Source organism: Megalops cyprinoides, chromosome 10 (assembly GCF_013368585.1).
Source record: "Megalops cyprinoides isolate fMegCyp1 chromosome 10, fMegCyp1.pri, whole genome shotgun sequence".
NCBI lineage: Eukaryota > Metazoa > Chordata > Actinopteri > Elopiformes > Megalopidae > Megalops > Megalops cyprinoides.
Window position 1 is genome coordinate 5366254 of NC_050592.1, and position 16497 is coordinate 5382750.

At 47.0% G+C, this 16497-nt stretch overlaps 1 protein-coding gene across 2 annotated transcripts; it reads right to left on the minus strand.

The window, feature by feature from the left end:
• Positions 1-630: 630 nt before the first annotated feature.
• On the minus strand, positions 631-15359 carry wdtc1 (WD and tetratricopeptide repeats 1). Of its 2 annotated transcripts, none has more exons than XM_036539457.1 (16): positions 15128-15359; positions 12639-12816; positions 11130-11213; positions 10269-10315; positions 9800-9911; positions 9118-9305; positions 7594-7776; positions 7242-7336; positions 6883-6998; positions 6349-6424; positions 6149-6245; positions 5148-5321; positions 4203-4429; positions 3468-3636; positions 2068-2260; positions 631-1666 (listed from the first exon to the last, which is right to left on the minus strand). In XM_036539457.1, exons 2-16 carry the CDS (start codon positions 12702-12704, stop codon positions 1469-1471), a joined length of 2025 nt encoding a protein of 674 aa, XP_036395350.1. In that variant the 5' UTR covers positions 12705-12816; positions 15128-15359; the 3' UTR covers positions 631-1468. The 2 variants fall into 2 exon arrangements, with proteins under 2 accessions (XP_036395350.1, XP_036395348.1); XM_036539455.1 differs by having other exon boundaries at positions 4194-4429.
• Positions 15360-16497: the final 1138 nt, after the last annotated feature.

Here is a 16497-nt window from a genome sequence, read left to right on the forward strand (position 1 = left end):
TTGCGTTTTTTTTTTGGTGAAGGGGGTGCTGCTTCCTCAGGAATGAACAGTGTTTTAAAAAAAAAATGCGGGCGCAGTTCCTGCGTTTGTCTACGGGTTTATGTCAGGGGGCGCTAACTGCCTTTGCGTCTCCTCCTCGCCTCCTCCGGTGCAGCTCGAGAAGGAGTGAAGTCATACGTGATGTCATTGAAAAGCCTTGCATTGACCTGTCACTCCGTTAGAGAAGTACGGCTGAAACACACAGCATCAGGTGAGCGGGACGAATCGGCAGGACATCCTGAAGGACAAAGCGCGGGTCGCCTCGAACCCTGCCGCCTGACGGCTTTCAAAGACGAAATTTCAACAACCATTCCACAACTTTTCAAACAGTGAATCTTTTATATACACATTTCCCATCCAGAAACTCAAGCAGTTTAACAAACTAAAAAAGGGCTTGTATGTTAAGTTTTAGTTTTCTGCGTTTTTTTTTTTTTTTTTTTGAAGGGATAATACAACACTGTATGGCCAGGGGCTTTGGAAACCAAAATGAAACACTGCAATCCTGTCAACAAGCCCATTCAATCTCATTATGACTGTAGCCATGGTAGACCACCTCCATGCTATTCCTCCCAAACGCCCCCCCCCCCCCCCCCCCCCCCAACTGTTTTGGCCACTTCAGTATAACCAGGTCCCCCAAGAAAAGAATATTCTCACACCCCCCATTTTTAAAGCAGCGCTCAGCTCCAAAAGCCAAACCTTGGGATCTATTGCAATGAAATCCTATGACAAGATTCTTGGGGGCCCAAAAGCTGGAGTGAGGTCATGAACCAGACGCTCTTGCGGAAACGCGCGCACACCAAAAAAAAAAAAAAAAAACGGGCAAAAAATGAAAATGGTGTCCACTGAGGAGGTGTCTCTGTCTGCAGCAGGGCTGGGGAATGGTGCCTCACCCCCAAACTGGGTCGGGTTACACAGATGCGGGAGGGGTGACAGTTTTGTTTTGTGCTGTTTGTGTTTCAATCACAGTTCATTCCTTTTGATCGGTATTCTTCAGAAGACTAAACGCCTGTCTCTTCCATCAAAAATGTGCAAGGGGGAAAGTCATGTGGATTCAACGAAATCTCCGTCTTGGGGTGTTCCTTGACGAGGTGGGCTGGGTTGGAGGAGTGAGGAAAGGGGAAAGGAGTTGGGGCAGGGGTCACACACACACACACCCCCCTTTTCCCCTCCCCTCCGCCTCCTTGCCACGCCCGGCCCCGCCCTGCCCAGTCAGTTCTGCTCTGTTGCTCTCCCATGGGGGGGGTTGTGCATAGTGTAGATCTGTGACATTCACTCGACATCGCTTTCACTTAAGAGGGCAACACGAAACGAATTGAAACAGAATAGCTATGGTGTCCATCCCCTCCTCTTGCACAAACACACGGTCTCGGGTGGGTGGGGGGTGCGGGCGCGTAGGGTGCCCTCGTCCTGCCTCAGTTTGGGGGTGTCTCTAGCTGGGGCGGCACTGCACCTGTCCCTCTGAGCTGTCCTCCTCATCCGAGCCCTCGGGCCCGCCGCTGCTCAGGCCCGTAATGCGATACCCCATGTTCAGCAGCATCACCTCCAGGGGGTCGGCGTTCATGCGCCTCTGGTTAGCCTGGGCGGCGCCCTCCATGTCCTCTACCACTCGCCCGTTCTCACTTTCCGTCTGAGCGAGGGAGAGAGAGAGAGAGAGAGAGAGAGAGAGAGAGAGAGAGAGAGAGAAAGAGAGAACGCGTGAGTGTGTGTGTGTTTGAGAGAGGGAGAGAGCGTATGTTTGTGTGTGAGAGAGGGAGGGAGAGAGAAAGAAAGTGTGTTTGTGAAAGAGAGAGAGACAGAGAGAGAGTGTTTGTGTGAGAGAGAGAAAGTGCAACAGAGAGAGAGAGAGAGAGAGAGAAAACAGGAGTTGGGGGTTGGTGGTAGGGTGGGGTCAGGAAACAAAAAGTTAAGAGTTAACTTCACATTTTAAAAAGTGCACCACGGTATGTCTCCGCTCACTCCTGTGTGCCCAAAGAGAATAAAGGCCATTAGATTCTATTAGAGGCGAAAACCGGATTAGGGGCGCAGTACCTCTGGCCTCGGGTTCCAGAGTCGCACTACGGGGTCGATGCCACTGGTGGCCAGGAAGCAGTAGCTGGGGTGCGGCTGCAGGCAGTTGACGATGGACTCGTCCCCCTGCAGGATCCGCACCAGGTTGGTGGTCTCCTTCTCCCAGATGAAGAAAGAGCCGTCGTCTGACCCGCTTACGATGTACTGCCCTTTACTGCAGGGAGAGAGAGAGAGAGAGAGAGGGGGGGGGGGGATTTCTGATTGATCAATTTATAGTTGACTGTTGGATGTACTATGTACGGCTGATTGTTGTTTACGATTTATCAATTGAATCTGTATGTACGTGTTTTTCATTTAATTCTTACGGCTATACTTGATTAATTGATGTATTGTCCGTCTTGTTACTGTGGCAAGACAGTGATTGTCTGTCCTGCCAATAAAGCACCTTTAAACTGAAATTGAGGAAGAGCGAGAGAGAGAGAGAGAGAGAGAGAGGGTGAGAGGGAAAGAATGGGTACTGCCTTCCACTGAGAAGAGAGTGACAGTGATACAGTGTACTGCCCTTCACTGGAGAGAAAGGGAGAGAGAGAGAGAGAGAGAAACTGTGCTGCTCTTTACCCCAGAGAAACAATGCAGTCTTTCACTCAAGAAGGACAGAGCAAGAGAGAGAGACTGAAAGATGCATTGTGCTGCCCTTTAGTGAAGAAAGAGAGTAATAAATATCAATTTGCAATAATATTTAAGAGGCCCAAAAGAAAAGTAAATAATGTGTGTGATGCAGAACGAGGTCAGTCCCCACAGATAATAAATACAGCATCCAAAAAAGTCAGCTAAAACTGGACGCATTTAACACCAAGTCCTCACATCAACCTACTGTTTAAAGCACTTAAAAACCCCCAGAGAAATGCATTTCGCATTACGAACAGAGAGATGAGACGCAAGGCAAGCTGGGAAGGCCACCAGCAGCAGAAGTGATCGCTCAGTTTCATCTGAAATCTAAGCTAATAGTAAAAATGTAAAAATAAAAACGGATGATAAGTCCAAGATAGCCACCAAAGCGTGTTCCAAGGGTTTGTAGAGACCATAAAAAGCATTTATTACCGGGAGTCAGAAATCAGGACAGCTTAGGGTGAGGATGTATTGTATGCTCAAACTTCACAATTAGCAGCTGAAAAAAAAAACGATGCAAGGTCTCTCTGCTCAGAGACCGTGTACCACAGCTGCATGCCAAATGGAAGGTAAGGAGCACCACAAAAAAACAGGGCTGTCCTGAGATTTAGCGCCTGTTTACACAGATAAAGAGTGAGGCGAAGAGAGAGACAGAATAAACCAGAGAGAATAAGGGATGGGAGAGGGGTATGGAAAATCTCAAACGCTGCACCCCCACGCCTCCTGGTCTCCGCAGCGATGAGCTGCCTCACCTGCCGAAAAAGTTGGCCTCCTTGATGTCGGTGGTGGTGTTGCAGTGGCCGCAGTAGCGGTGCTTGTAGTCATAGCTACGCTCCCGCAGCACCGCCTCGTCCTCGGGGATGGACTCCTTCCGGTTGAAGGCGTGGAAACGGAGGGAGCTGTTCCCCTTCTTATCCTCCGCTTCAGGACGCAGGCGTGCGAGAGAGGCGTGTGCGCACAAACCCAAACGCAGAGACATTACGTTACATTACGTTACATTCATTCAGCAGACGCTCTTATCCGGAGCGACTTCCAGCACAGAAGAACAGAAGTGTATCCATTCAGGTTTAATGAGCAACAGTGTTAGACCAGGCTAACAACACTCCCGGACCAGTGAATGTGAGCTTAACACTATTCAAGCCCTACCACAAGTTAACTCTTCTAACGTGCATGTGCGCACACACACATATTCATATGATCGCACACACAATACATGTGCTCGCACACGCACGCACGCACACACACACACGCACCACAGACAGACAGACAAGACAGACGCACTGAAACACTGAAAGTGAAACAATGTGTGTGTGCACTCACACACACATACACACAGGCATGCACTCATGCACATAAACACACATGTGCACTCTCTCACACTTACACACACACACACACGCGTGCGCCCGCGCGCGCACGCACGCACACACAAACACACACGCGCGTGCGCGCGCACTCACGCACAAACACACACTCACAGGCCTCACTCTTGGAGAAGAGGGCCGCCTTGATGTCCTTGTCCAGGGCGTCGCAGGCGCTGCTGTGGGCCTGCTCGGGGAACTTGCCCTTGAAGTCGTCCAGGCACTCCAGAGCCTCCGCCACGTACTTGAGCTCGAAGAGGCAGCGCGCCAGCCGGAAGTGGGCCTTCAGGTGGCCCGGGTTCAGCGAGATGGCCTTCAGGCAGTCCCGCAGGGCGTCGTAGTGATCGCCGTCCCTGGGGAGGGTCGAGCGCAGGCACAGAGCCACGTCACGCATCACATGCGGCAGACACTCTCAGTCAGAGCAATTTCCACTGCATTACAATTTCATCCATTTGTACAGCTGGATATTTCCTGAGCCAATTCTGGGTTAACCACCTTGCCCAAGGGTACAGCAGCAGTGGCCCAGCAGAGAATTGAACTAGCAACCTTTTTGGTAACCAGTCCTGCTCCTTACCATTACACCACTCTGTTACCATCGCAGTCTCAGTGCTGGGGTTAAGAGGCAGGATGCTGCATGTGAGGTATAGGCAGTAACCTGCTCTAGCCAGGGATATTCCTCAGTGACTGTTACTGAATGCGGATCTTCAGAATAACCATCATATATCATCATCGTCATCATCCATTGGATGTATACACAGTGGTTTACTGAACCTCAACACAATGAATGAAGAATGATTCACCTCTCCTCACCCAGAACACTCACCACATATCAGCTACCATGGAAAGGGAGAGATTTATTTAGCCAATTAAACTGGGGGATGACCAGATGGCCATACTGAAAGTAAGGTCTGAAATTTGGCTAAGACTATACAGCACACAGCAAACTCAGGCTGTTGACAAATAATGAACTTTAGCAGGAATAAGTACAGGTTAGACTCGGGAGACGCAGACGTGGCTCCCTCACCGACCCCACCTCCCTGCCAAACCCCCCCCCCCCCCCCCCGGACTCACCACTTGCGCTTCATGTAGGCGGCGGCCCGGTTGCCGTACAGCATGGCGTTGCGGCTGGCCTCGTGGATGCCCAGGCTGTACAGCTGGATGGCCTGGGTCCACTGCTGCCGGGCGAAGGCGTCGTTGGCCTGCTGCTTGATCCGCTCCAGGTGGGGGGGCAGCTCGCTGGGGCTGCTGCACCATCGCCACAGTGATTAAAAAGAAAAAAAGAAAAAAAAAAATCATTAACTGACACCTCTGAACGATTACTTCCCCAATCAATATCATGTCATATTCATCCTACTGTTTCTAAAGAGTCTCACTAACAGTTTGAATGAAATATTCAATTTTATTACCCTTCGGCACCAAAAAAAAAAAAAAGACTTTGATTTGTTAGACACCAAACCCATCATGTATATTGCTGTAATAATTGTCCCTTGCTGGAAGCTATAAAAGCTCACAGAAGAGAGTAAGAAATGCATTCAGCTTTATTCACATCCACATCAGAGGAACTATCAGGGATTAATGGCTTTAGTGGCACTAAGCCAGCAGGTGTGCATCTGGGGAAATGAGACCTTGTCAACCCCTTTTCTTGTCATCCAGGAGGATGCTCTGAAGAGCGTTTATGCATTTGAATGTCCTGCCTGTTCTGCAAAAAAAGCCCGACTGATTCCTCAATTGAGCATAAAATCACCAGGGTGCACAAACCACAGGTAATGTTAATGCTGTCTGGCACTCTGTGTACTTTTTGGTGAGCAAGCTGGAGAGTGAGGAGGTTACCTGGTCTTAAGTGTTATAATCTGATCTCAAGTATGAATGAAAGAGGGGGTTATCTGGACTTGTGTGTGTGTGTGCATGTGTGTGTGTGTGTGTGCGCGTGCATGTGTGTGTGTGTTTGTCGCAGGCATGTGCTTGTGTATCTCTACAACCACGTGAGTGAGTGAGTGCTTAATCTGCTCTCAGGTATGCACAGTATAAGTGAGGGGGTCACCTGGTCCCAGGTGTGACAGAAAGATGGTTACCTGTTGCAGAGTTTGCCCTCCGCCAGCCGGAGACGGCTAGCCGGCAGGTGGATGCCATTGGACACTCCGTTGGTGGAGGTCTTCCCGTTCTGCACCTCTGTGGTCAAACACAGAACAGATGACAACACAGATGCCGCTGTCGCCATGGTGACCAGGGACAAAGGCTAACAATGCTGCTTCGGCACTCGGATGGAACATACCTCCAGACGAATGGCACTTCTTAGGCAATAGAAATGTGTATGGCCTCTGCTTGAATGTCAAGTCAAATAAATACACCTGCAGGACTCACAAAAAGGAATAAAGGGCTATGAGGCACATCATCCAAATAAGGATCAAAACCACACTAAACATTACCCTTAACATTCAACTGATACAGCACAAAACCTTGACTTTTGATTTCTACTTTAATACAGGCCTTTGTACTGAGTACATTTGGGAACTGTAACAGACGAACGAGGGAGCATTGTTACAATACACTACATTATTGGCATTTACCGGACGCTCTTATCCAGAGCGACTTACAGCAATTACAGGCTTTTACAATGTTATTCATTTATACAGCTGGATATTTACAGAGACAATTGTGGGTTAACTACCTTGCTCAAGGGTACAGCAGCAGTACTTCCATGAGGAATCAAACCGGCAACCTTTCAGTTACGAGCCCTGCTCCTTAACCACTATTCTACACATTGCTATGTGGAGGTGAAAATATGACAGACAGGGCGTTACGCTACCTGCTCACCGCCCATATTGACCAGCAGCTCCGTGCCGTCAGGGCTGAAGGTGACATATGTGGCCACCAGGACCCTCAGCCTGTTGTTGTAGTCTGGAAGCTTCACCGGGAGGTGACCTGGAGAAAGAGAGAGAGAGAGAGAGAGGAGAGAGAGAGGAGAGAGAGAGAGAGAGAGAGAGAGAGAGAGGGGGAGAGGGGGAGAGAGGTACATTCACAGATGAAGAAATTCCAACTTCACACACACATATCATCTGAATGTAAATGGGTCCCCCTAGTGGTCACTACGGTAAATCAAGCACTCAGGCGAGAGCAGCGGCATTGCTTGTAGGTACAGGTTGACAGCGCGGTCCAAACACAGACCTGCTACGTAGTACTGCCCAGCCCCGTCAGGAATGGGCTTCTGCCTCTCGCAGAACGTGTGCACGCCAGCTGCAGTGTTCTGGCTCATTGATTTCCTGGGAGGACCAGAGAGATAGGGAAGCTCAAACTGCAAACTTCCCCCCAAGCAACCCGCATAGATATAAAAACAGAATGACTATGTCCATACACATCATGGCACTTCTCACATCTAGCTTTCTGATACTGGACTGTACTTTAAATGTCGTTTCAAATATTGTGGAAAAAGTCTAGACAAATAAAAAGAATGAAAAATATCGGGGAAAATGAGGGAGGGCTCTAATCTGAAGTGGACTGGAAGTCTGTCTGGACTCACCTGTGGTTGTGGATCATGCGGATGTCATAGAGGCGGACGAAGGGCCCATTGGCGCCCACGGCCAAGTAGTTGTTGTCCCGAGGGTTGACAGCCAGGCACTTGGCCTCCACCAGCTGCCCGCAGTACTCCGTCAGGTCGATGAGCACCTCAGAGCGCTTACTGCTCTCCCTCAGGTCATACTGTCTGTAGGGTGATGGAGAGAGGGTTACATATTCACACACACTGACACACGCACATACACACATACACCCACACACTTGCACATTCACATACCTACACACACACACACACACGCATGCACAAACTCTCACTCACACACACACACACACACACACACACACACACACACACACACACACACACACACACACCACTGAAAACGCACCAAATTCTGCAGGTCTGCAGGTTTGTGTGTCTTCAGTGAATGATATCTTAGCCGGTTGTGTCATTAAGATAAGAGTCGCTCGGGGAGTGCTTTCACCAGTCAGCCTACCTTCAGATGGAGCTCAAACAGTACTCTGCTGTTTTCACAGCCACCATCATCCACTGGCAGACATGCTGTTTGACCCCTGATGCCCTGATATGAAATCTATCTTAACAACAAACAGCATCAGCAGGCACTGAAAATACCAAGGAGACAACGGGCTGCTGCCCCCGTAAACATAAACCCTGGGAAACCAAGGGGAAACCCAGAGAACGCGGTTCACTGGACATGATAAGCGTTCATCAACACTCCTGTTAAGGAGAAGACACAGATAAGGTTGACTGAAAACCCTGTTGATAACACGGGGAGCTTTATAATGGTGTGGCGTTTGGGCTGTTTTACACTAAATCCCACAATCCACTGTCAGAACTATTACCAGCCCCGCGCTCTCTGACTCGATAGGCCTCACTGCAAATACTCATCTAATCTGATCCCTCGGCATCATACAGAACTTTGCTGCTCAGCTGGTCTCCCTCCTCACCTCTCGTACTGTCACTTTACCCTCTGCTCTGTACCGTACAGCATCTACCAGATCCAGCCCAGATCAGACTCAACCCTCCAGTTCTGGAGCATCCTGGCTTTGGTGATCCCACTCCCACAAAGCTTCCTACACGCTACTCTGCACCTTATCTCTGTGCTGTTTGCTGAAGGCTGCAAAAGCACCGCAAGTAGCAGTTTAATAGCTTGACTTATTAGCGGCGTTTGCAAGTGCCTGAGCTTGGCAAAGTGTGCACCGTATGTCAGTGGTATTTTGGACCTTGAACTTTGCTCGGCACAACTGACAATAGTGTTGCACCATATGCGTACACTGCATCACCATATGTAAGGGAGTCTCTGGCTCAAACCAAACTACATACTTGCCCTGGGTTTAATTCTGAAATTCATACAGAGTTTTCCATGATAATGTTGAATTAAGGGGGTATGGAGGGTAGTGAGCCGAATAGCCACACTGCTGTCTTTGCCACTGATCTCTTTGAGCCAGGCGAGCTCTACAGGTGAGGGGGGTCACGTGACCTTTACAGGTGTGTTCGTCCTCCTACCTGATGATCCCGTCCTCGGCGGCGCTCCAGAAGGTGTTGGGCCACATGGGTGCCGTAGCGATGCGCTTGACCCGGTTGGTGTGGTCGGAGAACATGTGGATGGTCTCCTTGGCGGTCAGGTCATGGACGTGGACTTTGGTGTCCGCAGCACCCGTAACCAGGATACGGTCACCAGAGTGAGGCAGGAACTACAGGGCGTAAAATGAAGAGACAAAAACTCTCTTACAAAAGCTCTTCTAAAGAAAACAATGGTAACGACCAGGGAACTGGGAGTAAAAAGCATAGGTTTAAATTCTGGGTTGGACACTGTCATTGCACCCTTATGTGAGGCATCCGAACCTGAACAACCATAACTCAATTAAAGCTCAATTTCAATAATCATGAAAGAACACACAGTCTGAACAGGTGGGGGGTAAAGCATAAAAGCCTGACCTGACGATGAGGTCTCACTACCGATTTAAAAAACCTGTTGCAACGTTGCAAGCACACACAAAACCGGCCTTGGGCTCTTTGCAAATCACTCCATGTGACTGTTAGCGGTTACACAATCAATAATGCCTCGTTTCATACACCATACAGAGGGCTAAAACCAGCCCCTGGAATCCTTCCAGCAGCACGGACAGCACTTCAGCCGGGGGCTGCAACACAACCAGTTTGTCCTCTCCTGCGGCTTTCTGCTCACCTTCACGGAAAAGATGTTCGCCGCGTGCCCCGTGTGCATGGTTATCAGCTTCTTGTGGCGGAAAGGGTCCCAGACGATGGCGTGCTGGTCGTCCGAGCCAGAGGCCAGCAGACTGGAAGAGACAAGTCATAGGTGTGAGCGGGAGAGTGGTGGGAGCACACAGAACTGGCCGACGGCAGCATGGAGGTCAAAGGCGTGACAGAGAGAGGACAGACAGACAGAAAAATACACCCACCTCCTCAGGATAGCGGCACGATCTGGCAGGAGCATACCAGTCAATCCACCAGTACTTTCCTGACAACCCACAGTGGAGCTAGCCACAAGTGACCAGTCACAAATTATCCCTGGATTTCTTAGATCTCCTATTAGATAACAATATAACTGCTTCTGCACCCCCCTCTGCCCCCTATGCAGACCCACCCTAAGAAAGAAACCCAGGAAAATGTTTTGTACAGCCGCAGTCACTTACTCCCCCTTCTCGTTCCATTCCAGGCAGTTGACACATCCGGAGTGGCCCTGAGAGGAAGAGATCCACAGAGACTGAGTGGCAGAGACACACAATGCCTCCAAAATGTCCTATTAAATGTGCCCTCATCACAGCTGAGGAAATCAGGCTCTTCCGAGGCAATTACTCCTTCTTTACATAAGTGAGATGGCGAAATGAGGGCGAACCGGTTTTCGAAAACTTTCCAGAGCTTTCCGTCACTCGAGCACTGACATCTTTCCTCGTCGCGTCTGCCACGAGAGGTACCCTCAGGGCTTTATCAGATCAACCCTTTAAGTAAGCACAGTCTTCACGACATCCACCGCTGTCTGTTAAAATCCACAACCCTGAACAGAGGTCACAGTGATGAATGAAGCTTCTGTGTTCCATGCATTGCCCTGAACGCCCACGCCCATGAGGGGAGAGGGGAATCTGGAAACTTGTGTGCAGATACATGCAAGGTGAGGCGACAAAGTGCATTCCTAACCCCTCCCATAAACCCCCTTCTCGGCTGACAGCGGATCAGTGAAGACTGACTGGACGCTTTACATCAAACATCCAGCACTGATCACAGATCAGCGGGGACCGGCGGGAGTGGTGTGAAATGCTTGAAATGTGTCGTCCATGGGGTGCATTACAACAAAACAACTGCCCTTAAAGTCAGTAAAGAAAATCCTTTTGGACATGGACGAACACCTTGCGCACATAGGCCAGTTAACTGTTCACAACTAACCAATCAACAGATCTGCTGAATCAAAATCAAACATATGTTGCAGTGCTACTGGACCAGAATGGCACAGGATTGAAAGGAAGGGGGGGGGGGGGGTTAGAGGGGCTGTCCATCACCTGTAGCTCCGCCTCCAGTCCCAGTCTCTTGATAAAGGGGTCAGTCACATGATAATGCCTCTGGAAGCCCAACGCTCCCTTGTCCTGGAAATGTCGAGAGCAACATAGAATCAACGTTTCATCGCTAACATTCTCTAGTGCTGGTGGTTGACTCTGCACACTGTTTATTATTAGAACACCAGCCAAACATCGCTGACAACAACAGCAGTACCTATAGCAGGGGCATCATATAGTACACACCTTAGGAACAGGTCCTCTGATCATGAACAGCTACACACACACACATCACATGCTCTTGCACCATAGAGAACTGCCTTATGTGAACAGTACCTCACAGGGCTATGTTTTCTGTTGGCAGATAGGAGAGACTTTCCAAAAACACCAATACGTAATATTCCTTGAATACAGCACGTAAACATGGGCAGCAGTATGGTGTAGTGGTAATGGGCAGGGCTGTTAACTGAAAGGTTGCCGGTTTGAGCCCCTGCTGGGGCACTGCCGCTGTACCCTGGGCGAGGTACTTAACCCAAAATTGCCTCAGTAAATTTCCAATCATATAAATGGATAACATGTAAAAAACTGTAACCTATGTAAGTCACTCTGGATAAGAGCATCTGCTAAATGACAATAATGTAATGTAAACAAAATATATGTCGCTAATTCAGTCTGGACTGTAATTTTTATACAGGCACGCAGAACAACAACAAACATACACACACATTGCCCATTCAATGCCAAAGTTTTCTGAAATTTACAGCCATTTGTTCAGGTGCAGAGAACCTTCAAGTGGTTGGCAAACTGCATGCAACATGGCAGGTCTACATCTGGTAAAGACAAAGTCTGGCTACTGCCAAAGGGCCTTGTAACTTGAGGCTCCTCATGCATCGCGTACAGAACCACAGTAGAAAATTCCAGAAACGACAAAATCAGGACCCCAGAAATCTGGATAAAAGAAGCTGCTCTGCTTGTTCCTCCCACCCCCCAGGTACCTGAAATAATCCCTACCCTACTACTATAATAGTAATTAACAATAACACACTTCATTTAGCCAGTGCCTCTTGTGGATCTCATAGAGCCACAAACCTTGGTGATACCACTCTATGCCAGAACACAGATCTCACATCAGCTGAGGTGGAGAGGGAGTGAATTATTCCGCAAAAAACGTGGGGACGCTCACACAGCCAGACTGAGAGACAGGGAATGTGGCCAGGTTACTGGTGGAACCCCCACAGTCTTTGAACAAGCACCGTGCTACGGCCATAGTGAGTCAGAACCTAGGTTTAACTCCTGAGTCACGCAAAAAAACAAGTCACACCAACAGCCCATTACTGCACCTCTCCATCCACAGGCCCACCTGAAACCTGACAGAGTAAGATGCACCGTGCCCAAGACATCATCAGCTGGATAAAGGTCATAAAGTTCCTCTCAGAACTGATTTTTTGAGGATTACTGATCTGCCAACAAGGGGTGGGATGGGGAGAGGACTCACCCTGAGAGGAGAGGACTCACCCTGATCTGTCTGTGTAGGATGTCACTGGTGATATTCACTGCAGCCATGGCCTCACAGCAAATCATAAGGTACCGACTGGGGGTTAGGGTTCAGGGGTTAAGGGTCAGCAGGCATCAGGGCAATCCAGGTTTCTGTACCCAAAGGCTTCGGCCCAGTAGACAGGCTACATTTAACCAGCTAGGAGGAACAGGAGAGACATACATAAAATTAAAGTATATGTAAAAAGAACAGTTCGTCATGAAGTCAAAGCTTTTGATATAAGACACATACTTCATAAAATAACACAATGAAGAGAGTGTGGATGCATGAAAACAGTTTGAAATAAACATATGGTGGCAATACACACGCATACAGTTCAAACTATAATATATATCTCACCTGGGAAGAAAATAATGGCTACCTAACCAGTGTAGGTACTACAGAACATGTTCAGTGTGATTATCTACACTACACCACACCCATATTTCACTGTGCAAACTGCCTGACTAATCTAGTGAGGACCTTGTTTCTCCGAGTCTGCACCCTCACCAAATAGGCCTAGTTATTGTTAATTAATTAAAAACTTGTTGTAATTAACTATTTCAACTGATTAACCTCCAGCTCTGAGAACATTTTACATTGTTACGCAGTTATTTTGTTCTTCACCGATTACACTCGGTGGAATTCTCTCTTTACTTTTCCTCAAACGTATCATTATTTTGTTAGCTGTCTTTAAACAAAATTTTGGTTTTCATTTGCTGAACACAGAAATATGACATAAGACACTGTACTACTGCATTATTATGTATTCTGTTCATTCCTATTTGTTATCAAGTTGTTATCTTAACTAAAAGTTTGGTGTTCACCTTGAAATTAATACATTTTTTTGTCATTTTATATTGGAAGAACTGTTGGTGACAGCAAGAGCATAGTCTATTCCTAAATAAGGGAAACCGGTAGACATGAAAAAAAAAAAAAAAACACGCTCGCAGTATTACCGTGAGCATGAAAAAAGATCTTGCGGTGAAGCTTGCATCCACCACATTCCATAAGCAAAGATCAAGAAAAAGGCAAGCCTTCTGTAGTTTTTATCAGCTTTGCATTAAACACAACTATGCTATTAACACATGCTGTCAAATTTCTTGCGCATGTTTTTTTTTCTGATTCAGCTTCAAATAAGGTAACCGAGATTACATTCATTACTGCAACATGCCATTTTGCCTGACAAAATTGTGTAGAAATCATATATTTACATCCATACATTACATATTCACGGTTCAATCAAACTGTCATAATTTCCTGTTGACCACCGATGAATGCAATCATTGGGTGGTCACTGCATGCAAACATAGCTTTTGGACCCAGTAATGCAGCTGAACCCCTAATATATCAGTGAAAAAACACCTGGGGGCATACCCCCGCACCTCAGTAAACACGCCCCCTGTTCAATCAACCTACCAGGAATCACAATTAACACTAAGCATTAAAACTGACAGCTACCTGGGCTGTAGGATACACATGTATAAGCTGAACTATGTCTGAGCAAAGGTCTCGCTCGTGCATTTGGTAGCATAAATACCTAGCTAGCTAGCCAGTACTTTACATAACACAGCCTACTAGCTAGCTATTTAGCTAACTAACTAGACTTGGAGGAAAATGGCAAAACACCCGGTGTAGTCAGCGACAACAGTTGTATGCATAAATTTCTAGGCTAGCTAGCTAGCTAGCTAGTAAGTAAACACCAGCTACGCATTGAAAATGTAATGGGTATGTAGCTATTCACATACGTTACCAACATAGATTAAAGTTAAGCAAACTAAACTAAATTGTAGAAACTTGGATCCCAAACGTCAGAGTCCAATAAATAAGTTATATGGAAGTTACCTGGCTACATACCATATGTAGATGTAGCGAGCAAGTTAATGTTTTACCGAGCGTTTAGGTAGGTGCTAGCTACCTACATTCCCAAAGTGAACAAATCAGATGGCTAGCTGACTAAAGAAATCGTTTGTAGTACAATTAGCTAGCAAGACAGGTAGACAGAGCAGTCCCATAGCTATATATGGCTAGCTGACTGGCTTGTTAGCTAGCTAGCGACTAACGTTAGCAACTTGGTAGTAAGACAGGGTCACATGCGAGCTACAACGTTACAATTCACAGCAATCTAGCCGGTTATTTATCCGACTAAATTCACTAAAACGTAGTTAGCCAGCTACGTAGCTAGCTCGCTAGTTAAATAGCTAATGTTATCTAGCAAGCAATGTAGGTGTCCCGACAAAAAGCACCACATATGTCGCTCTAGTGAATCATCGCTAAAAAACCAATTTAGCTAACTACGATGACGTTAGTCAACTAACTGGTTGGCATGTTAAGCCATTTCAGAAGCTTGTCAGCTAAATCGAAGATCACTACACCTGACAGCTCCTCTTTCAAATAGCAAACAGCCTGAGAGCTGCTAACATTGTATGCATAGATGGCTGGCTAACTAGTTAACACAGAGCTCACTTACCTGTGTCTGGCCTATACTGCTAGCTAGCTACTGGATGGTATTCGCAGCTCTCAGTGAAAAAATCCTGTTTATTCACGCAACAAGCAAATATTAGCAAAATCAACACAAGGCTGTTTCCCCAGTGGTGACAAACTCGCAGTAAACAGACGCGTATTATATTTTCATCATCAGAATTTGGACTCCAATGTATGTTTTTCCCCCTTAAATTGCAATACCAGCGCTGATCCCACCTCTAAACTCTTACGCAATATTTTAAACTTAGACCGTCTTGGCGTCTAACGCCCGTACGGCATAATCAAGCGTAAGAACTTCCCTGAATTGCAACGCAGGTTATGTTTTTGTCGCAATCAAGTGTACTGAATGTCAGGTTACTGAACCAATGAAGGTGCAACTAAGCCGTGCAGGAAACAAACAAACGAGGCGGGCGGTAAAGGGCTCAATGTCTTCTGGGAGTTGTAGTTTATATTTAAAACGCACGCAACGTAGTGCAATATCGTATCAGATAGATCAAGGAGCTGTGTAAACAGTAGAGACGGCTCTCTAAATAGAGGAAAATCTGTAATGCGAATGAGCCATCTTTCACACATTCTAAACGACCTTTTTATCTTTCAGATCATGGCCTACCTTCAAATATTGCGTTAAAGTTAATCGTCAGTTGAGTAGAATTAAACGTGAGACGTGATTAAATTGGATGTTAAACATTAATGCTTTAATCACCAGTAAACCAATACGACAAATGACGGGTGACGGTTTTCTTTGATAATGATTAACATTATAGCCAAACACTCCAATATTCCCATAATTTCAGTTATCGTTGTGGTCGCGACGGAGTCATGCTTTATGTACAGTAGGCTACATCCGTGGTTCTTCCAGTGTTCCCCGAAGATTCCTGTTTTGTTGGAGAAAACGCAGTCCTGTAATACACTCATCAAAGTGTATGAATGTTCCTCTCTTTGGCAGCGCGAGCTATGGGCTACTTATCTTATCAGAAAACTGGAACAAAGCCAAACCCTTGTATACAATCCCGTGTTAAGCCATTTTTGACACGTTAAGACACTTTGATCTGTCACTAACCAACATATTGGCATGTCACAAATTTAGTTAAGTGTGTTGCTTGACAAGTTCTACATTCCCCATAGCTGATTTCCGGTTAGGTGTTTCTTCTTTAAGAAAATTCTAGAATTCTTTTAATACCTTCGCCATAAAGCAAGCAAATCTGTCTCAGGTCACCCTCCACCGTAATGTAAGTTTATACGTGGTTTATACAGTGTTAAACCGTTTACTCAAACACACTCGTTTCAAACTTTCCTGTTTGTTGTTGCGCATCAAGTAGCCTAGATCGGCACTCTTCCCTAATTCACACGGTCGCC